Source organism: Amaranthus tricolor, chromosome 13 (genome assembly GCF_026212465.1).
Source record: "Amaranthus tricolor cultivar Red isolate AtriRed21 chromosome 13, ASM2621246v1, whole genome shotgun sequence".
NCBI classification, from domain to species: domain Eukaryota; kingdom Viridiplantae; phylum Streptophyta; class Magnoliopsida; order Caryophyllales; family Amaranthaceae; genus Amaranthus; species Amaranthus tricolor.
The window spans coordinates 11,675,141-11,691,442 of record NC_080059.1 but is presented as its reverse complement, the minus strand read 5'-3'; the positions used below and the strand labels follow the sequence as shown (position 1 = coordinate 11,691,442).

General features: G+C 33.5%; 1 protein-coding gene across 4 annotated transcripts; it reads left to right on the top strand.

The window, feature by feature from the left end:
* The first annotated feature begins 2,343 nt into the window (after positions 1-2,343).
* On the top strand, positions 2,344-14,731 carry LOC130798010 (uncharacterized). 4 transcript variants are annotated; one of them, XM_057660828.1, is made up of 14 exons: positions 2,379-2,541; positions 2,867-2,943; positions 3,019-3,402; positions 4,078-4,136; positions 4,430-4,507; positions 6,150-6,258; positions 7,498-7,565; positions 9,450-9,527; positions 11,172-11,236; positions 12,248-12,314; positions 12,433-12,615; positions 12,776-12,832; positions 13,349-13,444; positions 14,303-14,731. In XM_057660828.1, exons 3-14 carry the CDS (start codon positions 3,024-3,026, stop codon positions 14,441-14,443), a joined length of 1,380 nt encoding a protein of 459 aa, XP_057516811.1. In that variant the 5' UTR covers positions 2,379-2,541; positions 2,867-2,943; positions 3,019-3,023; the 3' UTR covers positions 14,444-14,731. The 4 variants fall into 4 exon arrangements, with proteins under 4 accessions (XP_057516813.1, XP_057516812.1, XP_057516811.1 ...); XM_057660830.1 differs by lacking the exon at positions 4,430-4,507 and having other exon boundaries at positions 2,344-2,541; XM_057660827.1 differs by lacking the exon at positions 2,867-2,943 and having other exon boundaries at positions 2,380-2,541.
* Positions 14,732-16,302: the final 1,571 nt, after the last annotated feature.

Genomic DNA, 16,302 nt, shown 5'->3' with positions numbered 1-16,302 from the left:
AGGGTCTTTTATTGTGGGTTGTGCTTGTAATATCAAATTATGAAGTAATTCACTTGGGAGTCTCTAGTCTACTTTAGAGTCTTGTATATACATAGTTGAGGGTCTTTTATTGTGGGTTGTGCTTGTAATATCAAATTATGAAGTAATTCACTTGGGAGTCTCTAGTCTACTCAAAAGTCCAGCATAGGGCAATTGTCCCACGTAAGTCAGTAATAATATCAAGCATTCTATTCCTTCTGTCTGTTCTTTGTATTCTTGTTATTGTTTTCCTTTTTCCCTTGAACGTGTATAACAATGTTATCAAAATTGGTCATCCTGGGTGATTATGGCTCCTTCTTAGACAATTCGTTTGGACTCAGTGGAGGTGGGTTTGCAAGAAATTAGGTAGAGGTTGCAAGGTTTAGAAGATCTTACAGGATTTTATTACCATTCAAGAAAGGTCGCAATTGTAGTACCAAACAACACAGGATGCCCAACATGAAGAGCTGCGATTTGCCATTGCGGTTTTGGCTACGAAAATTAAGTCTTTGGCCATTGTTAATAGAAAGGATGTCAAGGTTGAAGATTGGGAAAATAAGGTTAGAAAGTTGGAAAAATGCGAGGATCCATTAACATATCAAGATGAGAAACTAATGAACCAAGAAGTAGCCCATAGAGTAGTGGAGAAGATAAAGAGAAAGCGGGTTAGAATTGGTCAGACTACCATATGGCAAAATAAAGGGAAAAAAAATGAAAAAGAAAGATAAATAGAAGACCACCATACGGGGAAATGAACAAAATAAAAAATAAAAGGCAACCATGGGAAAAACAACAAAAGAACAACAAAGGAAAAGCAGAGGCATCAAGCAAAAAGAAACATAATAAAAGAAGTAAGAAAAAGAGAAAGAAGGTACCAAAAAGAAGGAGTAAAGAGAAGGAACATGCAGCCGCGCGTGGAGGCGTATGTGGTTGCACGTGGGGCAGTGTGTGGTGTTGCGTGGAGAAAGACCAGGAGGAAATGTGTACCTAGGAAACGACACAAGAAGAGAAAGAGGCTCTTGGGGGTACAAGTTGATGCAGTTCGGCTCACCAGGAAGTCGTGAAGGATGGCTAGCGGGAGGAAAGAGGAGAAAGTGGCTGACATTCTTAGGGTTGTAGAAATTGTAGGAGAGAGAAGGAGAAGTAAGAAGGGGGCAACCGGGAAAAGTGGGTGGCTTGCCGGCGATATGAAGACTGCAAAAAAAGTCGAGCAATGTGGGTCGTCCACCGAGAACCGACTGGGGGTTGCCGGCATATGGAAGAAAGCAGAGTGAGGTCAGTAATGCTTTTAGGGTTTCAGGGTTTGCAGGAAAGAGATTGGAAAATGAAGATGAATGGAGGAATTCAATTGGAAAAGTCAGGTTTGGGTTTTATTTTTAAAACTAACAATGACGTTAGTGATGACGTCAACACTCAACACACTTGAACAATCTGGACTTCTGATGCATTCCTCATTCTCATATAGAGAGTAACCCAAGTCATCTTCAGCCTAAGAATTCTTGAAACTTTCAACTCATTTCAAATTATTTTCACTTTTTTTTTAGTTTTAACTCCTTTATTTTTCAAATCCACACACCAACTTTTGTTAATTGTTTTCCCATAGATTTTTTTCCTATGACCTTCCCAAGTCTACTCATGTCGGAATTTCTTTTGTCAATCATTTATCCTCATTCTCGTGACCCTTGAGCCAATATTTCTGGTATTAAATTATGCCAATAAACAACTTATCCTTCCTCCTCTTACCTTTCCACCACAAATGCTCCCCAACAAAGTTGATAAAGATGGAATGACTCACCAATCTTCCTCATACTTATTTTATTCTCCGTATACTTATTCTCAACAATTCAGGGTACTAATGTTTTTCTTCTTTATGATCTCGTGTTAGGAATGACAACATATAAGAGGTCATTCGAGCAACAGATTGTAAGTACTAGGCATTTGGTAGTAATAGAGTCAGTGACTTAAACTTTTTTCCTTCTCCCTTTTAAGTTAGGTTATTGGCATTTGGTTGAGTTGTATAATCAAATTTTAATAAATGTATACAATAGCTAAATCAGACCAGTTAAATATTGATCCGATTAAATAACTCGGTTAAACCCGAGCCAATTAAACCCACCTATCTGACCCTGTTCAAATAAATTTTGATGAATTTGTGTGTTCTACATTGTGTTTTTCGACTTATAACCCATTATTTTTATCAATCTACCCTACAAAGTTGAATATACTTTTTTTCAATAATATATCGTATTACAATAGTATTTTAATATTTTCATTTGTATTGTAAATACTAAAAGTGTACAAAATATCAATATTAAATTTATTAGTGTAACTTGAGGGTAGCATACACAACAAAAGAGTGAGATGAGAAAGTAATGCAAGAATAATACTACATCAAACCCCTATTTCCCAAATCTCATGCCTCTACGATTCTTCTTACTCACCTCAGAGCCTTCACTCGCCTTGCCCACTGCCAGCCAGCCACCACAAAACCACCATTATACTCCCTCCTCAGAATTTTGCAAGGTCACGTTTTCTTGGTTCCCTTTAAATTTTTGTTTACCATCAAAGATGAATTATAAATTTTGTGATTGTTGGACATTCTTCTCTTAATCGGTCACTGCTAATTATGTTAGGATTTTTTTTATTTCTTTTACGATTCCTGTTTTCCATTTTATTTTTACTATGATTTATTTTCCCTTTTTCTAATTTTATTTCTTTAAATTGCCTTTGGTTCTTAGCAATTTTAATTCCTTTTTGTCAAGTGCAAATTTCATTAATTGGTTTCTTTTGTACCATGGAAATAGTTATTGTGTTAATCTAAAAAGTTGCTAAATCTTCAATTATTTAGGTTTTCTGAACATGCTTTTGTATGGATAATTCTTCATTGTTCATCGCTGTATGAGAAGATTGGGCTGTGTTCCTAGTGTACGCTCTATTTGTTCTATGAATATATAAATATTTGATGGGGAAATATGTTGATGAGCAAAAGTGGTGTTACAGGCTAAATGGATAATCCAGTTGCCAATCAGCTTCCAGATGTGGATGCTTTGCCTGATGGTTTTGTTGAGAGCCCTCCAGAATCTGTTGCTCCCGTCACACCATCAATTGAAATTGATATCAAGAAGAATAAAGCATTAACACCAGATAGTTCAAATGATTCAAGCTATGAAGGTAAAGCTGAGAAGGTTCCTAAAGTGCGCACATTTCCAGTTCCATTGTCTGACAAGGATGATGTCATTGATAATGGCCACATGGAGCTGCGAGAGGATACATCGGCAACCAAATCTGAGTCATCAACTTCTGCTGCAGGAGGACCTGATTCTAAAACAACCATTACTAATGAAAAAGACAAGGGTCAAAATAACACAGCACCCCAAAGCTCCCGTAAGTGTATGAATAGAAGTACATGGAATCCTTTAATTTCACTTGTTTGCTTTGGTATAATGGATTCTTATGGAAAGTTTATATGTATGGAAAACCGTTGATGATATTGTTGCATGTAGTTTGGAGACACTCTAATATGCGTAATGAAACCAAATCAAAAGATAATGCTTTTATATTGTATGTATGGAAAACTAATTGATGGTGAAGATATTTTCTTGCCCTTCACTTGAGCGTTCAGTTGTATTTGTGAGTTGTCGAATCTGATATCCTTTTATTCTACATATTCAACAGATGAACAATGTGATATTTTTCTCCGTGAATGTATTTAATTAGTTGGACATAATTTTAGTTGATAGTTTATGAATTTCTTAGGAACATAAACAGATAAGTTGATCTGGTGCAATTCTGCATTACATTTATTTGGGAGGGGAAGGTGCTGACGTTCAAAGATATATATAGAGAGAGAGGATTTTATCATCTTTGTGCTCATTCTCTTTGTTTTAGCCTTTTAGAAGTTGTCAAGTCGAAGTATTTTGAATTATTAGCTGAATATGTATGTGTCATTTCTTCTACCTTTTAGTGAATTTTCTCCTATTTGTTTTTGTGCACATCCTCATCAATGGAAAACGTTAAGTGTGAATTCCTAAACGTGTATTTATTCTGCGGTCTATGTAGGGGGATCAGATTCAATCAATACGAATGAAGCACAGTCTGAAAATATAAAAAATCGTAAGGTATATCTCTTATTATCTTCAATCTTAACATTTTTGTGTGACATTTTTTCTTCCTATTCTTTTCCTAGAACTTGGTTAGACATGAAGCTTTAGCCATTGTAATGTGTTCGTAAAATTTGGTTTGTATTCTTATAGTGCAAGCTCTTGACTTTTTTTATCTATACTATGGTCATTTAAGCAAATCCTTTTCATATGCTCTCTTTTTTGACTGGAAATTCCTTTTTCATTAAGATAATGTTCTTTTTAAAGTTTTGGCTACAATGTTTAGTGTTCTCCTCACTTAGCCTTAAAAGGCGCCAGGTGCACCAAGAAGCCCAAGGATCATTGAGACTAACCGTAAGGCACATGTTGAAAGCGTGAACTTTTTATTGGTGAGGCACTCTCTTTTGCTCAAAAGCTTATAAAACATTTTTAAAGCATATGTGATAAACATTATGATATTCATATTATAATCGCATAAAAGATTTGAAATATTTAGTATTATTGTGCTAAGCTACCAATATAGTGCAAAATGGCACAAGAAATACCTAATCCCACACTCTAAAGCATTGTTTTTTTGTTATATAAAAGAAGGGAAGATAACAAAGAGGATGAACCCCCAAAAAATAGAAGGGCATATATCGGATTTGTAAATTGAAAGAAGAAAAAAAGGAAAATTAACCGAAAAAACTAGTAAATAGAAAATCGAAGAAAATAAAAATTAACACAAGAAAAAACTAGAAGAAAGAAGTATCGAAGAAGCCCAAGGAAGAGATGAAAAAACATGAAGAACCTAGAGAAGAAAAAAATGAAGAGAAGACAAAAAATAGAATAAGAGGAAAAGTGACAAATAGAAAAAAGTAGATACTTAGTGGACGCAATAAGAGAGAAGTCCGCTAAATTTTAACACTAAGAGAAGATCTTCCCTTTTTCTCTCTTAAAAAATTATATGAAATCCTTTTTATCTTCTCTCTTTGAAAAAGACACTACTCTTCTTTTGTCTGATTGTTGTATGATATATTGTTTTAAAATGTTTCCTCCTAAAATAAACCAAAAGCACAAAAGCCCCCAAAAGTACGTGCCTTCTAAATTTCATTGAGCCTAGAGACTAAGAAAAAGGTTTATCTAGTTCCTACCTTGGATGTGTGCCTGAGGTGCTTTTTTCATAACTAATTCTTCTTATCAATGATTTCTCCTTTGAATGTATAATAAAAATGCTGGAATAGTTACCTGGAGGCTCTTATTTAGATCAACGGATCCTTCATTAAAATTTTTATAATTGGTGCTTTTTGCTATTTGTATTGTGGCTCGGTATGGGTATTCCCCACTCCATTTTATTTTCATTATTAAGCTCGTTTGATATATTTGTTGATGTTTTAAAAGTTATATCATAATTAGGACTTTAGTACACCAAATATGATTCCCAACAAAGTCTTATGTTATGATTAGCATCACAAGCACAAGATAACCCAATGCGTTTGTATTGTTTAACACTAACACCAATATGAATGAGCAAATGATATGGCGGTTGGATGTAACAAATTAAGAAGTAGGGTTATCTGATTAACTGAACTGGAATTTTGAATCTTGTGATTTTTCAACATGCATTATTTGCATAATCCATCATTTTATGTTCAATGGCGGGGGACATATTTTGAATTACTTTATATAGCTGACAGCTGCACTTATGAATTCATTTTATCTCACATGACCAGTAATCAGCAGTTAAAAAGCAATAATGGTTTGCTAGAATGGACTGGTAACAGAATTTTTAGATTCCAAATTCACTTTGTATGCACTTTTATTTGTTAATGACGCCAAAAGAAATTGCACTTATTGGTTTCATGTCATGGCTCATTGTGATTACTGTAAATTGAAAATTTAAACTATAAACATGGAAAAAGACAATCTTGTTGGACACTGTAAAACAACTAAGATCTAATTGGCTACTGCTTGTCTTACTCAAATACTTTCCTCTGTACTAGATTATAGTATGTTTTACATTTATTATTCTCAATATTATCGATGGTACAGGAGACACTTGAAGGGAAGCGTAAAACTTCAAAGCGCACCTTGAAAACTGAACAGGAATTTCTGGAGTTTACGTTCAAGTATAAACAAGTTCTTGCTGAGAGGGATGCAGGTAATTATGGAAAAGAAATGTGGAACTAATTTGAAGTCTCTTTGTATTTAAAGACCCTTATATAGTGGTTTTCAACTTGTATCATGAAAACCCCTTTCATTACCTTGTATTATGAGATCACGCTGCAATATCTGCCATAAATGATTATCCATTGCTATAACCAATATGCATGGTGTGCTTGGAATAGCAATCTAAACTTAAAATCTACACTCTAGTCACCTACAGGTAGGATTAGGAAGTGTAGAAAATGCTTTGAGGATAGGTACCATGTTGGCATGTCAGGAATGAGAAGTTTTGAAACACACATGAAAGGTGCTTGAAAGGCTAAACGAGATATTGTCACTGCTCTTATCATTTTCAGATAGCTGTTGACTATGGTGTTCACCGTGGGTTTTGGTCACTAGCTGATCTTCAGGGCTTGCTCGACAACTCGAGTATGTTTATTAGATAAAAAGAGAATCAGGCTTTGTAGAGCAAAACCCACGACATATGGGCATAGATAGAGGAATCATAAAAAAAGATTTGTAGGTGACGCATCCAGAGTTCTTGAACAAGAAGTTGGGGATGAGGAGGGTGATTCAAGTGGGCAAAGTTCTATATAAAAGAAGGGTTGTCTTAATTTCACTTGCATATCAAATCAAAAATATCAATGTTGTGAAATATTCTCTTGTTATAAGAAATCTACTTGCGTTACCATGGTACTATGAACATGCTAGTAACTACTACCTAGTAAAGTTGTTTGGAAATTAGAATATTTGATTTCGTAATGAATTACAAGATAATGTGCTAGAAAATAACTATTTGTTTACCTATGTATTAGTACAAGTTCCAAAAAAGTTTTGGATGAAGGACTTGTTGATTGTATGTAGTGAGACAATTTTTCAATGCGAGACGAAGGAGAGAGAAATGATTTTTTTTTCCCTTAAGATAAATGGCTGATGAAATTTGGGAAAATTAAATAGTGAGGGGGAAATTTATGTTTAGGTTTCAGTCCTAAAATAAAATTGGTTCTTGAACTCTTACTTTTTATTGAAAGTGAATTATATGTGCCATATTAATTAATATGTGCTTTATTATTATGATCAAAGTAGCTATAGTTGAACAATTTCTTTTGTAATTGTGTATTTTCAATGTCTAAGGCCCCTATTTCTTTTTAGCATTTGAACTCACTTGATATGAGTTGCACATGTTGCTAGTTTCTATAAATAAAAAATACTTCTAATCTATTTTTCGATGCAGCTATTGTTGTTCGCGACAAGCTTGAGTCGTTGTGTAGGGAGTTACAGCGTCAGAATAAGATGTTAATGGTATGATACTATCTTGCTGGAAATTTTGGTATTGTGGTTAAGGTATGATTTATGATGTGTGCTAATTATATGATAAAGATGATTAACTTACTGTATTAGTTTTCATTTAGCCATAGAGGAAGTCACAATTATTGCTATGCGCATTCCATCTTTATCGTGGGATATTGAGAAGAATCATCATTTAAGAATCACACTTCAGGTTGCTTGAAAATCCATGCTATGGAATCAAATCATGGTGGTTTCATTAAGTGAAGGCTTGTTAAGCCTTTAGGGTACAAACTCGCTATTCCTTAGGTAGCCATTCAGTAACATGTGTTTACATTGTGAAATGTGACTCAGATCATCATGTTAGCCCATGAATGGCTGCATTTACTGTTAAAGCCGTTTTGGGCATTTATACTATTAAAATTATCGTTACAAAAATGTAATCTTGCCTATAATGTTTTTTCCCTTATCTTTCAAGAATATATTTGAATTATTGACATAAGTTGATAACTTGGAAACTTTCAATTGTTTGCGTGGCACTATGACTCTCGCTGAGAATGCAAAGCTCTAGAACTGTGTTTTTCATTCTTTTTCTGCCATTGTGCGCATTTCATTATCACTATGATAGTGTAATCTTTATTAAGTCTTTGGAAACTAATTATGGCTGAAACAAGTTCTTTGCATTTCAAAAGTACCCAGAAAGTGGTACATTTCATTTTTACTTTTCCTCTATATGAAAAGGTAATTTTATGTAAATCTAAATTGCATATGTTGTAAATTTCTTGTGAAACTTATTCAAAAATTGCGTGATGTATACGGATTCTTAAGATAATTTTTTTTTTTGAAAAGAACTCACAAGAGACTTGTGCTACTTGATAGTTTTTAGATTTTCACTTTGCTTGCTAAATGAGCTTATTTCCACATTTGATGCAAGATCGAGTATTAGTGTTCATGAACCCTTGGCTTTGGTTCTTGAGACACTCGGGTTCAAATCTTTTTTTCATAAATCGGAATTTGTCACATGTTTAACTTGGAATTTTGTTAGGGGTATGTTGCTGGCCCAAAAGTTACTCTTGGTTGTCCAACATATTAAGTCTTTTTTTTTGAAGTTTAAAATAAAAGAAGGTAGAAAAGAAGATTCTATAAATAGTTGATTTTTTTTAAAATCAACATAGTTAGTACATTTAATAAGGGACTTTTGGTGCTTCATTGTCTACCTTTTATTGCTCATTAAATCTAAGTGTTCATTGTATGTGTAAGCATTCTAGAAGCTTGTACTTAGCTCTATATAAAGGGGCCTTATGAAATGTAAAAAATCAAGTTGTTGATTAATCACTTCAAACCTTGAGTTTATACATTGCTTTTCTTCTTGTATTTGTCCAAAGAAATAGTAATTCCGATTATTACTTTGAGTTTGTCTTGAGTGTTAATTCTAGGGGAGATTGAGTGTGTTCTTGTCTCTAGCCTAAATCCCAAATCATTGAATTTGTCTTGTGATTTGGCTCGTATCAATTTTCTTCTACTATTCTTTTTTTTTTATCTAATTATTCTTCTCTATTCTTCTTTATACAAACAAACTAGAAACTTTTACATCTAAGTGTGTTCTTCCTAATCACACTTACATCATTTGGTATCCCCAACATATTGTTTTTGTTGATTATCCCCAGCATCTAATTATCCAATCTTGTTTTTGTTGATTAGCTTTTCTTAACTTTGATGTTTTTTTTCTCTTTTGCTATGATGTTTGCCATTTTATTTTATTTTGTTCGTTTCCCCCTTTCTCAGTAATTGTTGCAAAGCTCGTCTTCTTTGTTCATTTTCTAAATATTGGTGTTTGATGAGACATTTTATTATGTAATGTCATGGTAAGCCAACTAATGATTTGTGTATCGTGTGCAGGATGAATTTAAAAGAGTATCAGAGGAGGGGCATAATTTGAGATCAGATTTATCCACTAAGTTTGAAGATGCAATAAAGGTTCGTAAATTAATAATCTATTTATATAGAAAGGGTAGCTTGACAATGATAGAAAGGAGTACTAAATGGTATTTTACCTGTTGAGATCTCTGCTTCTTCTTGTAAATGCTGTCTTTTAGAGTTGTGTCCCAGCCGCTTTCATTTTGGCTTATCACAAGGGTTGGGACCTTTTATGTTTTATCTAATTTCTAGTATTACCCTGTATGTCATTGTTACTAAGAATTGTGAGACTTTCTTGTGATGCGTTTGAAATTTGAAATTGGAATATTTATGGTTAATGATATTATAAAGACTCAGTTCCTTGCACATGAAAAAAAGACTTAGTTCCTTATTTTTGATATCTTATCAAATATAATTTATAGTATATATTTAGGGGTGGAGGGAGTACTGTTAAAGAGTGTTATAAGATTGAATAAGATCTATGATATGGGCGGAAATGGAAAAGGCTATTCAGGTTTCTGAGGCATTTGATTGATATTTCAGCTTTCCTAAAGTCACATTTATGAGTGTAGTGCTATTGTACTTGGGGATTAGGGAGTCATGTGTCCTACTGGGAAACTCTTTGTGCTATGGTCTGGTTTCCTTTTCATACGACCTCATTTGCAATCATAAGCTTCAGATAGGTTTGTGTGTCTTCATTCTTTGAGAGCATATTCTTGTCTACTATCTTCCTTTTGTGGAGAAAAAAAGGAGGGGTTTTTATTTGTACGTTACATGGTCTTTTGGCTATCCCTAGTTCTGTTATTGAGAAAGAACATGATGATCTAGATTGTATGATTTTACCAATAGACTAGCGGCTTACTAGCTATCGCTGTTGCTTGCTGCTTTATGGTGTTATCTGTTGGTGTACTTCTGGGCTTGGGTTTTGATTTGTTTTCAAAAATGACTGGGCTATGATTTTCCCTACTATCTTTAAGAGGTCTCAAAGCTTTATTTTGATCGTGCATTTTCATTTTGTCTCCTTCGTCTAAGAGTTATGGTAATAATTACTCCCTTTGTCCGAAAGCGATTACAATACTTTCCATTTTAGTCTATTCCTTTAACTTAGCTACATTTTTATTTTGGATAATAGTCTCACCACTTTCTTTAGTTCTTATCCACACTTATTCTGTCATTTTCTTTTACTTTCAATTTTATCCAAACAATTTGATTATCCTCATCATTATTTTGCGTGCAATGTCATGTTGCAATCTCTTAAGGATAGTGGCAGTAGATATATTTATCAACTCCTTGATTTTCCTTATGTGGCATACATAGACCTTTGCCGAAAGGTTTTCTGAAGATTTTTATGGAATATCTTGATCCAATACCCTGATAAAACATCATACACAAATTCTTAAATGAGAGTCTCATGTCATAAGCATATTTACCATATTAAATTTTACACCTGAGTTTGTGTCCTGTACAAGGACTGCCGGATTTCAATCTTTATTTCTTTTAGTTGATGGGTTATTGGATGCATTTTTATAATTGCTTTTAATATATAAAAATCAAGGATTTGTTATAATGGCATAATTGAGATTCATTCCATAGATTACTTTCTTATGGAGGAGTTTGCTTGTTGAATGCCTCCTATGCTAGGCAGCTTATGCCATTTCTCATTCTTTTGTTTGATTATATCTGATATTAATTTAGTTTTTGTAGGATGTGAGCATTAGGCTAGAAGAACAGAAAGTAGAATGCCTTTCTCAGCTAAAGGAGAATGAAATGTAAGTTATAGAATCATCACTTTGGCAAGCCGTTTTTCCATCTTGGGAAACTGAGAGGTTGCACTGCATGAAGGCTTCAAACCTGAATGAATCTAATGGTGTATAGTATAGGTCCCTTGAATTTTTTTTTTAGGGTAAATGAATGAATATTATTACCAAAAGATCCAACGAACTAACTACATCAAATTATGATAAATACAGTCCAGAAAATCGAAATATTAGTTAATCTATGACAGTTTTCAGCCCCTTTCTGTTGACAAATGATTTCCTGTATTAAATATAAAATGGTATCCATTTATCAATTATGTTTCGTACCTAGTGTCCATTTATTATGATTTGTCATTTTAGTTCAACATTATGGGCTTTGTTGTAACATCCTTGAATTTCCGACACACCCTGAATTTTCAACCCCTTAAACGAAACTAGAATCGAAAAGGAGGAGAGGAAATTTGGATTTTTACTTTCATCCTTACGATGCGTGGACTGTTCATGTGAGCTCCAACATCATTTCTGTTGGTAGATGCAGGAATTAGTCATGTTTACCTATTTGCGCATAGATCAAAGAAACAAGTTATTAGTATCCTCTTGTTCACACTATAATTTTGGATAAGCTAAGAAGTTTCAGTGTTTGGCATTCAGAATCAGACTTATGTTATTAATTGATTGAGTGCGCTACTCAAATTTGGCTCTGAGCATCATGTATTCATGTTCAAACTTCATGTACTAGTGGTCTAGTGCTAGGAATATGGCTCTTGTGCACTCGTCTTTTTTCATTATTTAATATGCTTACTGTTTACCGTTATGCATTGTTCATTTTTTCTTTTAGGTGGTGGGATAGGGTGTTGCTCTTGCCAAAGGAAGCATAAACATGTTTTCGAACCTAATTTTTGCTGGTAGCATAAACATGTTAACAGTCAAGTATAAATTTGTTGAATTCTCAATTGTCTGTTCTCTTTTGTGGTTTTTAAATTATTGTCCTTTGTATCATGTGGAATTGGGCCTTGAGATTAGGTTGAGAGACAAGTTGAAGCAGCTTGCTGATGAGTACACTCTATCTCAACAAAAATATGCTCAGGAGGTATTTTATAGGCTTTTCTATTTAAGGTTACTGGCTTTTATACAAGCTTGTAGATGTTTAATCTATCGAGTATTGAAGCTTCTTCGACCATGAGGCATTTGTTGATATTGTGGTGCAGCTTAAGCAGAAAACGCTAGAGCTTAAGATTGCTGAGCTGAAAGTTCAGCAAAATGAGGAAAGGTTGGCTCATGAACAAGCACAAATTAAGGTGTATGCAGATAAAATATCACAGCATTTAGAAACTGAAAAAAGTTTACGTCAACAATTGACAGCCGATGGAGAAAAGTTTCAGCAGTTTCAAGTGAGTATCATTCTATGCAATTGTTTTAGAAAGCATGTTTTTGCATTAAAGTCTATGTAGGTCAGAACTGAATAGCATTTAGGATGTGGCAGTGTCTGTGTAATAGGTCCAACAAGATTCAGGAACTACTTCAATATAATAAAGTATCCTTCCTTTGCAGGATGCACTTCTGAAGAGCAATGAAGTTTTTGAAACATTTAAGCAAGAGATTGAAAAGGTATTTTACAATTCTACTTCATTGTATTTTACATTTCATTCCTTTACCACAATGTCATTAATTAGTGCTCATCTGGCGGGGTCTTGGGGGATCGGGTGTATGCAACCTTACATTTACGGCCCATTTGGTTAATGGTACTAAATGGTGGTAATGGGAATGATTTATAGTGTAAAATTTCATCAAAAGTTTCATGTCATTACCATGATGAAACTTTGATCACAAAAAAGTTTTTTTATTTTCAAATTTTCATTACCACTTGATACCATCTCTCCCAGTGGTAGTGCATTGGAATGAATTATATGAAGAAAGTGAGATGATTATAGTTGGACAAGCATGACCATTAAGGTAACCAAGAGATTTTCATTCCCATTACCATTGTTTAATACCACCTACCAAACAGGTAATTATTGTTTTTCATAGGAAAATCAGGGAATGTATAAGAACTATAATTTTTTTTTCCTAAGGAACATGAGGTGTCCTGATAGGTTCTCTGTTTTCTTTTCTGTTGCACCTCAGATGTCCAAATTGACCAAGGAACTCAAGAAAGAAAATACTTTTTTGAAAAGCAAATGTGAGAAATCAGATTATACTCTTGTAGAACTCATTGAAGAGGTAACCCTTTGTCTCTATTGTCTTCTTCCTTGGATCTGTTTTCTTTGACACATCCAGTTGAACTTCTGATTGTTCATCTTATTTATTTATTGTTTTATTAATAATTTATTTATCTATTTATTTATTGTGAGGTGGGGCGTGGGGTTGTATTGATATTGATCTGAATTTTGTCTCTAGGATATCTGTTTGTGAGGACCTTTGTCTTCTATATCTGTAGGATCCATAATTCATTTCCTAAATGCTTTCTAATCCAAAAACTGTTTGAATTGATTAGAACAGTTTGCTTTTCTTTACTTAAGCCCAAACTTTCTAATTTCAAGACTTTCAGAGACACAAATCAGGAGAATGTATGCTTTTCTGCATTCTAAACTGGCAAAGAAAGGATTGTTTTCTTATAGGAACTTCTGTTTGTGATTAGAATTATTACTTTGAGATGATTTCCCCTATAAAGTTCATTTTACGCCATGACCACTACCTCTAATATTCTTGTTCCTGGAAGTTGTAAAATAACTCGGGTGGTTCCATTCCATCCTTGTTAATGTTAATAGGCAGAAAATACTGGTTTTCTCTGATTGAGAATGACTCACCGAAGTCATGTTTACTCACATTTTGAACTAATTCGAACTATTCTATATATATTCCATGCATTTCTTTTGCCTGTTTCTTGTGTGTAAGAAAGTTGCATTGCCAATTACCTTCTCAATAGATGATGCGTTTATCTAGATGATAATCTTCCTAGTAGTGATATTCAACAATGTTTCCTATCGTGTCTTAATGTTATTTATCTTGATTCATCTTTTCTACATTTCATCTACTTAAATCTTGAATTTGCACCTTAATCATGTATCCTTTGAGCAGCGGGAACGTATGAAGAAACAGTTAGAGAAAACGAAGAACCAAAAGGAGAAGCTTGAATCCCTGTGTCGATCGCTACAAGCTGAAAGAAAACAGGGTTTTAATAGCTCTAGTCAACCTGAGCCTGATTCTGCTCAACTTTAAGATTGACTCTGCTATATCAAGACCTGTACTTTTGCATCATACACATACCTTGTTAATTTTTTTTTTAAAATTTAATCTTTTAAAGCTTTTTGAATCAAGATTTCTTTGCTTTTCTACAAATAAGAAAGAAAAAAAAAAGAATTCAAGGATCTGCATTTTCCAATATTGTCTTACTGTTAATGGCACCATTGGTTCATGATGCTATGAAATGCGATTTTACTGTCAGGTTTTTTCTGTTGATTTGAGAAATGAGAATGCTGATTTATTTTTAACAAATTTCTTTGTGTATCGGCCTTGTCTCACTTTTAATTGGGTGGATGTGTGTATGAAAAATTTATATACAATGGGTAGTGGGCTGGTCCCTAGGTGGTGTTTATGCAATTTTAGCGCCTTGATATCCATCAGTTCTGCCTCATACATATCAGTTCTATATTTACAATGTACTATATTTTTATTATAAAAGGTAAATTATGTTGAGATATAGATAAAATCTGTTCTAAAATGTGAAATTTAAATAGGGAAGTTGAAAATAATCTAATTTTTCATTCGCTATAAATAGTTTTATATGTTGATTTTGCCTCCAACATATTTGGTCTGGGTGGAGAAGGGTAGAGTTGTGGTGGTTTAGATAACTGGGTATGATGAAAGCAAAGACAAAGTGTTAGATTATTACATAATAATTCAAAAGTGAGACTATACAACGAATGGGTAAAATGTTGAATTATTTTGACAATTTTTTCATTTAAGTATTAGCTTATAAATGGTAGGATGAATTAGTTGCCATAAAAAATTTATTTTATTATTTTAACATGCCATGTTTTAGATACAACTAAAATTAAAATTAATATATGAAAATCATATGGAGTAAATATAACATGAACTTTAAGTGAATACGAGGTGACTATAAGGTCGGTATAGGCATGATGGGTATGAAATTTCGGCCATAAGTAGTTATTATGGAATTCTAGGTGGGAGGGGTATTCGCAATCGTCTCTGTTTGGGCATGAGGTCTATGCATACCTTTAGATCTAGCTCATTATCGACATATCTTTGTCTTCCCTTGAACCACCTCTAATTACCCCACTTCACGACACTTTTAAGTAGTAATTATCATCTTTGGAGATATTAAGATCCTAATAAAAATCATTCATCTAATTTTTTAATTTTTTCCCTTTAAATTCCTTCTCTCTCATTTTGTTATTTAAATAAGAAGTTCTTCATCTTTTTAAATCCTTCCCCTTTATTTATCCCTATTTTATTCCATTCATACACATTTCTAAACCCAAAACATAAGTCTAAAGAGTCAAAATGTACGGCCAAATAGTATTTAAAATTTGGCTGCGTGCATTTTTTCTTGCCTTCTCCTTAAAGGGGCACATGTACGATATATGCGCTATTCTTATTCTTTCAAACTCTGAATTATGCAAGATACTGTGTTGATGATAGATTAATACAAAGATGGGGCTAAAGCATTTCCTCATATTGTACTCTTGTTACTAATATATTTAAAGTAAAATCACTGACTAAATTAATACAGAATGTATATTTAAATTGAATTTTTAAACTACATGGCCATAAAAGAGGTAATCGCGATGTTTGATTTTTTTTTAATTGATAGCACCGTTAAAAACTGTGTTAAGTGCCCTTTTAGTTTGTGTCTTAAGGGCACATAAGTGCTCATTTCGACAGCATTTCAAACTACGTGCCCAAAGGCCTACAAAGAGTGATCACGACGTCTGTTTTTCAAAAATAAAAATGTTAAACACTTGTAAAAACCAAGTATCAGGTCGATTTTTGTATGCCTCAAACATAGGCGAATAAGTACTTATTTCAAACGAATTTTCTAAATAGGTTTTCAT

What these genes read in the sequence shown, in the direction of transcription:
- LOC130798010 (XM_057660828.1), top strand. Translation starts at nt 3,024, where the DNA reads ATGGATAATCCAGTTGCCAATCAGCTTCCAGATGTGGATGCTTTGCCT. An exon ending in CACAGCACCCCAAAGCTCCC is followed by an intron (nt 3,403 to 4,077) that starts GTAAGTGTATGA and finishes CGGTCTATGTAG; the next exon opens with GGGGATCAGATTCAATCAAT. An exon ending in AGTTTGAAGATGCAATAAAG is followed by an intron (nt 9,528 to 11,171) that starts GTTCGTAAATTA and finishes TAGTTTTTGTAG; the next exon opens with GATGTGAGCATTAGGCTAGA.